The sequence below is a fragment of the Macrobrachium nipponense genome, chromosome 37, assembly GCF_015104395.2.
Source record: "Macrobrachium nipponense isolate FS-2020 chromosome 37, ASM1510439v2, whole genome shotgun sequence".
Taxonomy (NCBI): domain Eukaryota; kingdom Metazoa; phylum Arthropoda; class Malacostraca; order Decapoda; family Palaemonidae; genus Macrobrachium; species Macrobrachium nipponense.
In genome coordinates this window covers 21,978,604-21,988,603 of record NC_061097.1, presented here as the reverse complement: position 1 = coordinate 21,988,603, position 10,000 = coordinate 21,978,604, and the positions used below count along the sequence as shown (strand labels likewise).

General features: G+C 35.4%; 1 protein-coding gene across 1 annotated transcript in view; it reads left to right on the top strand.

Moving 5' to 3' along the window:
• LOC135209071 (uncharacterized) overlaps window positions 1-10,000 on the top strand; it is a 261,895-nt gene that overhangs the window by 199,590 nt on the left and 52,305 nt on the right. Inside the window, exons 5-9 of the mRNA XM_064241653.1 lie at window positions 1,622-1,713; window positions 2,282-2,385; window positions 4,312-4,678; window positions 6,708-6,857; window positions 8,666-8,769. Coding sequence (XP_064097723.1) covers window positions 1,622-1,713; window positions 2,282-2,385; window positions 4,312-4,678; window positions 6,708-6,857; window positions 8,666-8,769 — 817 coding nt within the window. The remainder of the gene's footprint in view (window positions 1-1,621; window positions 1,714-2,281; window positions 2,386-4,311; window positions 4,679-6,707; window positions 6,858-8,665; window positions 8,770-10,000) is intronic.

The window sequence follows — 10,000 nt, the reverse complement described above, 5'->3', positions numbered from 1 at the left end:
ACTGGTTTTCAGATATTGCCCCGCCAGTGCTCTATTTTGCGATGGTTGACGGCAGTCCTCTATACTTAGTAGTCCTCTCCCTCCTTCCTTTCGTGTTATGTATAGTCTGTCCGTATTTGCTCTTGGGTGTAGTGCTTTGTGTATTGTCATATGTTCCTGGTTTTTTGTTCTTGATCTATGGTGCGGAGTTCTGCCTTCGTCCATTCCACTATTCCTGCGCTGTATCTTATTACTGGCACTGCTCATGTGTTTATGGCTTTTATCATATTTCCGCCATTGAGTTTTGACTTGAGTATCGCCTTGAGTCTCTGGATATCATTCTTTTCCTGATCGTGTCCTTCATCTCTTGGTGTTTTATATCCCCTCCTTCCATTATTCCCAGGTATTTGTATCCTGTCTCATCTATGTGTTTGATGTTGCTCCCATCTGGTAGCTTTATCCCTTCAGTTCTCGTTACTTTGCCTTTTTGTATGTTGACTAAGGCGCATTTTTCTATTCCAAACTCCATCCTGATGTCCCCAGAAACAATCCTTACAGTCTGGACTAGGGTATCTATTTCCTTGATGCTCTTACCATATAGCTTCATGTCGTCCATGAACATCAGATGGTTGATTCTGTTGCCTCTTTTCTTGAGTTGGTACCTGGCATCCATCTTCTGTAGTACTTTTGTCATGGGAATCATGGCTACTACGAAGAGTAGTGGGGAGAGTGAGTCGCCCTGGAAGATCCCTCTCCTGATATTAACCTCTGCTAGTCTTATTCCAGAGCTTGTAAGTATTGTATTCCAGTTGCGCATTGTATTTTTGAGGAAGCTGATGGTTTTTTCCTCTGCCCCATATATTTTCAGGCATTCTATTAGCCATGTGTGTGGTATCATGTCGAAGGCTTTCTTATAGTCTATCTATCTATTATTATTATTATTATTATTATTATTATTATTATTATTAGAGGTTTTCGCTGCTTCAACGGCATTATTCTTGTAGGGGCTACTCTATATTCTTCTGATAACGTCTTTTTCGTTGTTCCTAAGACTGGTGAGTAAAGCACCTACTATATATATTGGGCATTGTAAAACTAGACAGGTATAGAATGAATTTTGTTTACAGAGGTAAGTAAAATATGGTGTGTGAACACCGTAGAGTTAGTCATTTCAAATGTATATCAAAACGACTAAAAACTAATCTACTTCAAGCCTGAGTTGTACCTCTCAGCATGGTGCCCGATCTCTCTCTCCTCTCTCTCTCTCTCTCTCGCTCTTCTCTCTCTCTCTCTCTCTCTCTCTCTCTCTCTCTCTCTTTCTTTGTGTGTGTGTATATATATATATATATAAATATATATATATATATATATATAATATATATATATATATAATAGATATAGATATAAGATAGATATATATAGATATATACATATAATTTATATATTTATTTATATATATATTTATTTCTGTTCATGGTTGCAACGTCTATGTAGTGTTTCAAGACTCCTTTTTATCTTCCTAGTATACTGTTAGATTATGGTGAAGGCATTCCTTTCATTCATACTTGTTAAATATTGCTTTGCAATAAGGAATAAATAAAAGGTCACGTTTCTAAAGGTGTCATCATGATTGATATTGCAGAGCTCAATCGCACGGACGTTTTCGTTCAGACCGACTATCGATATTTTCCTTTGGCAGTCCCGAGGCCTCATACGTCTGGTGTATTCGTTAAGGTGAGTCTCTTAAACTGTTTAATGATTGATAATTAACGTCTGGATTATCAATTGATTGAATGATTATTGATTGAATTGGCTGGTATTTATTTTTATTGCTTTTATCCAGAAATTGAAAGAGTAGTATCTCTCTTTTTAGTAATTGCGTCCAGTAAAATTACAATTTTCTGTCTTTTTCTATTTTCAATTAATCCGTAAATTCAGTGTGATCTTTCATACACTTATTTCATAACTAATTAGCTCAGTCAGAGTCCTTCATTTCCTTGTAATTTAATACAATTTTATCTGTTATTAATTTATTTTTCCTCCTTTTTTTTTTATAAGAGAGATCTCCTCTTTCCCTTTTCAAATTCTGAATTCTTCCTAATGAACACCATATTCATTGTAAGCTTGAATTTCAAGTCAGTGACCCCTGTGGTCTTGTTCCACATGAATAGGTTTCATCTTCTGAATAATACTAATAATAATAATATTTCTATATAATCAAAGAGTCCCTCTTTTCCAGCTCAGTTTCAAGTTCATTATTTGAAGAACAAAATAAACTAAAAGATTCTCTTTTTGTCTCCAGAAGGTAGACGCCAGCACCCAGACAGAGCACACTACCTCTTCCGTGTCCACCCAGACGGAAGAACCTTACCTTCAGCCTTATGTACCACCAGTACAAAAATTAGAGTGAGTGTCCTATGACTTTATTACTTTTCATTTTTTCACCTTGTCATAATTCTGTTAAGCATACTTTTTTTTATTCCTACAATATAAAGGGTAAGTAGGTCCACACTTTAATATATTTGTGATATTCATATAAAAATATGTGTAAGACTTTTTATGTGTAATCTTGAATATGAAATCTATAAGATTTTCCAAACTGAAATGAAGCCGTGTTGCACAGCCTCTTTCTCCCTCAAGATTCGTAGGGTTGATCTCCCACACAGCACCTGCTATTTAATTTCTGATTACCAGTTATTCCTTTGCATTATCTACTGTTTATCTTCGGATTCTTGATTAATATTTCCCATTCCTGGTACTTACATTCTTTGGATCCTCAAGTCATCTTTCATAGTGCCCTCTACTTCTGTATATCCTCTCACGAAACTTAGTGAATATGTGTAGAGTACATGTTACATGCTCTCTCGTGATTTTGGCTAAGCTTTCAGACTACCTGTTATGTCTTTGAATTTCCAATTGATTTCTATGAACTCAAACTATTTATCTCCTAATTCCCAATCAATCAGTTAGTGGTCATATCCCTCTTCATTCTCAATTTACTAGTTCCGTGTTAATGATTCCCTTCTAGTTCTTAATCTTTTATAGTACCTGTTATTGATACTATTGGTTTTCTGTCAATTTTTTGCAGTTTTTAATACATAAAATCTGAATCTCAGTTCACAATATCAGTTATTTTGTTTTTCTCTGGTTCATCCCTTCATTATGTACATTAAACTTTCACAGTGCCTCCAACTTATCTCTTGAGTCCTCAGGCAATCTCTCAAGTAATTGTAACCTAACTTTGCTAGATGCTCCGGTAATGTCGAACATTGCACGCAACTCATTCTCTCCTAATTTTCAGTGAATATTCAAAGTACCTGTTTCTTATCCGTACCCGATTTGGGGGTTAATCTTGATCAATACTTTAATTATACTCTCCCGATTCCCAGTTAATCTTTTACTGTGCCTGCTACTAGCACTTCATTCTCGTCTTCATCAGCACCTGCTACTCATCAACTGCCAATGTTCGCTTAATCTTTCATAGGAACAGTTGCTTAGTATTTACCAGTTCTCATTTATTTTTCTTTCAGTCTCATTCCTAAGATAATCTCGTCTTTTTGTCTTTGTCTGCCTCCTCCGGTATCTCGTGAATTTCTGACATTATGGTGACGATTTGAGCATTTTTAAGAGAAGAGAGATTTAATGACTATTCCAGCTTTAAAAATATAAATTATAAATGTCTTGTTTTAATAAAGGCTAGTGGAGCAGACATCTAAATGCTCATATCTAACCCAAACTTGATGAAACAGGAAGTCGATCCTTGGCGGTGGTAGCGATCGTTAGAATTTAAGTTAATAAAAAAAAAGAGAATTACATTTTGGCTTTGCAGGTTTTCTCAGTCAATAGATAGGTAATAGTTATTGAGGCAGAATAGGCCCCAATTGTATGCGGTTTTCTTATGAACGTAGTGAAAATGATAACCAGTTTTAGGTACAACCTTAGAGACGCAGTGTTCCTGTAGAGGTTAGTACCGTCAGTGCACCTCGTGTGGTGTACTATAGGCACTACTTAACGTTACTGCAGCGTCCCTTCGACCCCTAGCTTAAACCCCTTTTCGTTCCTTCTACTATACCTCCATTCATGTTCTTTCTTCTATCTTACTTTCCACCCGCTCCATGCAGTTTTATTTTATAGTGCAACAGAGAGGTTTTCCTCCTGTTACACCTTTCAGACCTTTTACTGTCGATTTTCCCCTCAGTGTTGAAGGACCTCATAGGTCCCAGCGCTTGGCCTGAGGCCTAATTTATATGTAGTATTCACATGTAACTTTTCTTTGGCTGACCTTTAAGGAAAAAAAAGAAAATTTTTTTTTTTTTCTTATTTGACCTGCAGAATGGGCGGTGCATCTTTCGACGATGACATCTCGGTACTCCACTCGGACGCTTCGTCCGGACCCTCTACCTCAGGGCTGGGGTCGGCCATCCAGCGGCCGGCCATCCTCCAGCCTTTGCCTGGAAGTCTGGAGGAGCCAGACGTCAGCATACTGCCCCCGAGTCCCCCCCATTCGCCGGAAGTAGAAGCCATGATGAACAGCGAGGGCGAACAGTTACCATTGGCTCCGTTGACGGCTGAGGATCGGTGGTCGAAGCTGGCCCTTCAGACGATCCACGAGTTCATGCCCATCGCCATAAAGAAGAAGAAAGGACTCGTCTTCAATAAAATACCGTTTTTCAAAATCCATCGCACGAGGAGAAGAATGGTGAGTGATTTGCGATGTTCCGTGACGTTTACCCAAGGTGAGAGGATACGGCCTACACAGGATGTTGAAGTGTGAACTACACGTACATGCATACATACATACGTATATGTATAAAAAAAATCACTAAGGCTCTGTTCCTAATAATAATAATAATTGAAAAATACTCATCCAGTATTATTATTAATAATAATAATAATAATAATAATAATAATAATAATGATGATGATGATGATGATGATGATGATGATGATGATGATGATGATGATGATGATGATAGATAGAGGAGGAGGAGGAGGAGGAGGAGGAGGAGGAGGGGAGGAGGAGGAGGAGGAGGAGGAGGAGGAGGAGGAGGAGGAGGAGGTCCACAATGATGTAAATGTAAGAATATATAAGGAAATATACATTCTAAAATTATAGCCTTCCAGAAACTGCTCGCGTCTCCTCAAACTAGGTACATTTGCAAATAGAAAACTATATAAAACTATAAATGCTTTTGATTTTCTTGTAGTTCTATTCTTGGCTATTCATACACGAAATATGTATTAAACTAAGTATATTAAGGTATGTCGTCAACAAATAGGACGTAAGTGGACTTGGGCAAAAAGGGTGTGGAACCATATTGTCCAATTCATTGGGGGCCTGCGTCATCAAAAGGTCATGAACCTTTCCCATAAAGTAACCTTCGAAGTAAATAAAGAAGAATCGAGCAGATTCTCGGAAACACTCGTTTTGTGTATGTATTTCTAATATATTCCATTTACACCATTATGGATTTCTTTATTATTATTATTATTATTATTATTAGTTATTATTATTATTATTTTATTATTATTATTATTATTATTTGCTTTGCTGAAAATTATGGCAGTTTTCAACGAATTAATCTTTCCAATTCTCCTGATAATTCGTTTTTCTGACTCAGCTAGGTTGTTGAGTAGAATTCCAATATTTGTCATGGTTAGGGTATTTGTCAAAAATATTTTAACAAATATTTTATTATATATTTTGCTTATAGGTCTTGATGGGTATAGATACCAAGGTCAGTGACTTCGACGGAATCTTGATAGCTATCTGGTGTTTTGGTCTTTTTCTGGATACAGGTATTATGTATCCTTGTACTTCCGGTAGGACTCCTTCAGGTGCTGGTGTTGTTTACGTGTTTCGACTATCTCCAGAAAAATGCCAAAACACCAGATAGCTCCCAAGATTTCGTCGAAGTCACTGACCTTGGTATCTATACCCATCAAGAGATATAAGCAAAATATATATTAAAGTACTTTTGATAAAATATTTGACAAATGCCCTAACTATGACAAATATTTGAATTCTACTCAACGACCTAGCTGAGTCAGAAAAACGAATTATCAGGAGAATTGAAAAGACAATGTACAAGATTGATTCGCTGAAAACTGACATAAGTTTCAACAAAACATGTATAGAAGATCTGCTCACTACATATTATTGTTATTTTTATTAGAAATAGAGCCTTAATGATACATATGTACATACTATATATATATATATATATATATATATATATATATATATATATATATATATATATATATAGTGTTTGCATGTATGTATGTGTGGTTCATACTTCAACATTGTAATACCAGTGCAGGTCATATACTTCTTGCCTTGGGGTGCGTTCACACCATTGTCAATTTCTTCATTTTAGCGTTTCGTGCTATTATGGGAGTTTCAAGAATATATCTTACTATAATGGGCATTATGTCTGTCCGTCCGTCTGTCATTCAGTCACAGCCAAACGGCTGGTCCGATGGGCATGAAACTTGGCAGGGTTATAGTGGGGACCCCCAAGATGGTTTATAATGGGGTTTCATCCTACCTCCTGTGGGGGTGAGAAGGGATTCCCTGAAATGGAGCTGGGTCTGCCCATGAAACAGGGCTGATTATGCCCGAGGACTTAGTTACTTTACGAATTTATCATACATAATTTCTGTATACATATGTTTGCTAGTAATAATAATATCATTTTTTTTTTTTTTTCGTCATCGACCAACAGATAGACGTAAGTATTCAAACTGACAACGATATATTAACGGACGAAGCGCCGAAGTTCGCGGCTAGACCGCCTCCCTGCAGGAAAGTGAATCTTCTGGAAGATACGGATTTTTCGGACATTGACGAATACGTCCTGAATACGCCCGATACGGTAAGATGAACTCGAGTTTATTTGATAAAAGTATAAATAGCTGCAATCTTCATTCCTTTCACTGTACCTCCGTTCGTATTCTCTTCCATCCATCTTCCTGCGAGTATTTCTTCCTGTTACACCTTTCAAACCTTCTCACTGTCAGTTTCCCTTTCAGTTCTGAGTGACCTCATAAGTCGCAGTACTTGGCCTTCAGCCTAAAATCTATACACTAATATGTTATCTCTATGGTAGAATGTTAATGAAGTTCTTTCTTTTATTTGAATTATTATTTTTTCATAAAGTTACGATGATAGAAAATAAATCTAGTTTTTATGTCTTATAAGGTAATGATACTTTGTGAAAAAAATTTTATAATTGTAAAATACCCGATTATATATTTGTTGTACAATAGTAGTTCAATAATAATACTGTTATTTAATATTAGCTTCTTTCGCGTGTTTTTAATTAAATGTTGTTACTGGCTGTGTATATCAGCGTATCCTTAGTTTATTATTACAATTTAATTTCAGTAGCAAGTTTTGCTGTTTTTTTATATAATTTAACATTACTTGGCTTTAATATTGCTTGGTTATGCTTATATCATTGCTTATAATAGGTTGTTTTGATTTATATAAATTTGTTAAAATTTTGACTCAGTTTTTCTTTTAATGTTTGCATAATTTTGTTTTATATAAATTTATTAAAATTTTGACTCAATGTTTCTTTTAATGTTTGCGTAATTTTGGTTTATATAAATTTATTAGAATTTTGACTCAATGTTTCTTTTAATGTTTACATAATTTTGTTTTATATAAATTTATTAAAATTTTGACTCAATGTTTCTTTGAATGTTTGCATAATTTTGTTTTATATAAATTTATTATTTTTAATTTTGACTCAATGTTTTCTTTAATGTTTGCATAATTTTGTTTTATATAAATTTATTAAAATTTTGACTCAATGTTTCTTTTAATGTTTGCATAATTTTGGTTTATATAAATTTATTAAAATTTTGACTCATAATATTTCTTTTAATGTTTGCAAATTTTGTTTTATTTAGATTTATTAAAATCTTTACTATGAATGTTTCTTTTAATGCTTGCATAATTTAATATTGATATTTTGAAACTATATTTCGAATTAATCAAAAGCAATTGCGTGTTTACCCGTGTCTTTATTGCCATGTAGTTGGAGGGTAATTGCTTTTGTATAGTCAATTTTTTGTTTTTAGTATTTAATGTCAGCCGCTGGCTTTAACTTGAGGTTTGTATATTTTAATCTCTTGTACTATTATTTGCTGGATGTTTATTTTGTCCGTAAGTGGAATTTTAGAATGTTATTTTTTCCTTGTATAGTCTCTGTATGGAAATTTTCTCATTAATAATTCAGCCTAGGATTTGTTTGTCGCAATTATCGCATATATATATATATATATATATAATATATATATATATATATATATATATATGTGTGTGTGTGTGTGTGTGTGTGTATATGTATATGTATATGTATATGTATATATATAAAGGCAAAAGCCACGAAGGAAAGTGAAACAATGGAGCACCACTGCAAGGCCTTTCGATTCTCCTCCTTTTTTCGAAAGACTGTGCATGTTAGATAGATAGATAGATAGATCAGGGTTTTCCTTTTCAGGGTTCCTGGTGAATCGAGTTCTCCGAAGTCTCCAGCTTTGGCATTCTTATACACTTGATAAATTTTTTTTCTTCCTTTACCATAAGTTGCGTTGTATCCGTTGCACCCGCCATAGTTAGGGACGGCGGATTTTCCATCCCATCCGACTCTTCTGAGAGATATTTATCTTTCAGATAGGGCAAGATTCGTCGGAACTCGTTCGGTACTTGTGTCTTCCGGCGACTGACGACCTGGAGAGGCTTCGTGCTATATTTCGTTGGGTTACGGAGAATATAAGGTAAGAATTGAGAGAGAGAGAGAGAGAGAGAGAGAGAGAGAGAGAGAGAGCTTTATTGATGTACGTATATTGACTGTTTGTATCGCTTATATCAGCTTAATGTCACTAAGACTTAAGTTGATCACTTCAGAAGTTTATAATATTTTTTACAGTTGGACAAACAGCACTTATTAGAAGAGAATCTTTGATGGTAGATTCTTGGAAACCATATGAATCTATAAATGCGTACGATCTTTAAAGACTTTTAACTTGTAAGCAGCTTACATCTAACTAATAAGGAGTATTTACACTTAAGCTGATACAAGAAAAGTTTATATCAGAAATGAAAAATAAGTTTACTTTAAAAAAAACAATGACGAAACAAAACCAAAATGATAAGCACCATTCTTTTAGTTAAAAATGTGTCGACTAACCCAAACTGGCAGAAAAGACATGCGCTACGCACCCTGTAATCGGGCGCTGCTGTCTCCCCTACCCTTCTGATCCCTTACCTACCCGGGGCGGACAAGCAGTTTTGCAGGAGGGTAGAAATCTCCCCTACTCTCCCTTTCCCGTACCTACCCAGCCCCATCCTGGCGGACAAACCAGTTTGCAGGAAGTGTGTGGCTTTGTCCTGCCTCCCTTACTGTCCCCCAGGGGAGGACAAACAATACTATAGAATTGATGTTTGCACGTTTGCTGTACGCAATCATTTTCAGTTAGATATTAAAATAAAGTGCTTTTGCATGCAGCATGAATTGATAGGTCAATTATTCTCATGCTTTTCCACGAAGGCCTTGTTTGAGTTTTTTCCATTAAATCCCATATGACGATACCAAATAAGCATTTGATGAATGTCGTGAATTAAAATGTCGCATTTTTATTGCATATTTTTATTGCATAATGTAAAAATGGAAGTTTTAAAAACAATAGATTCTCAGCTGTTGGTTAGCTCAACAATGTACATTTCCATCAAAGATTTTATAACTTATGTTCGCCCATTCATAATTTTTTTTTTCAAGAATAGACGTCGTTAGAAATAGAATAGACACAAATTCACGAACCCGGGTTCAATTTGTGAGCGAATAGAGAGTGGTTTCGGCACCTCCCATCAAATTCCTTTATGCGTTTTGACCTCTTGCGTGCGGCTATATACCTGAAGTCAGTCAACTGTAGTGGGTTGTTGTCACAACCATTTCAGAATTCTATGGGAGGCCTGGAAAAGCCAGCACCTGCAAGAGTTTACCTGAAT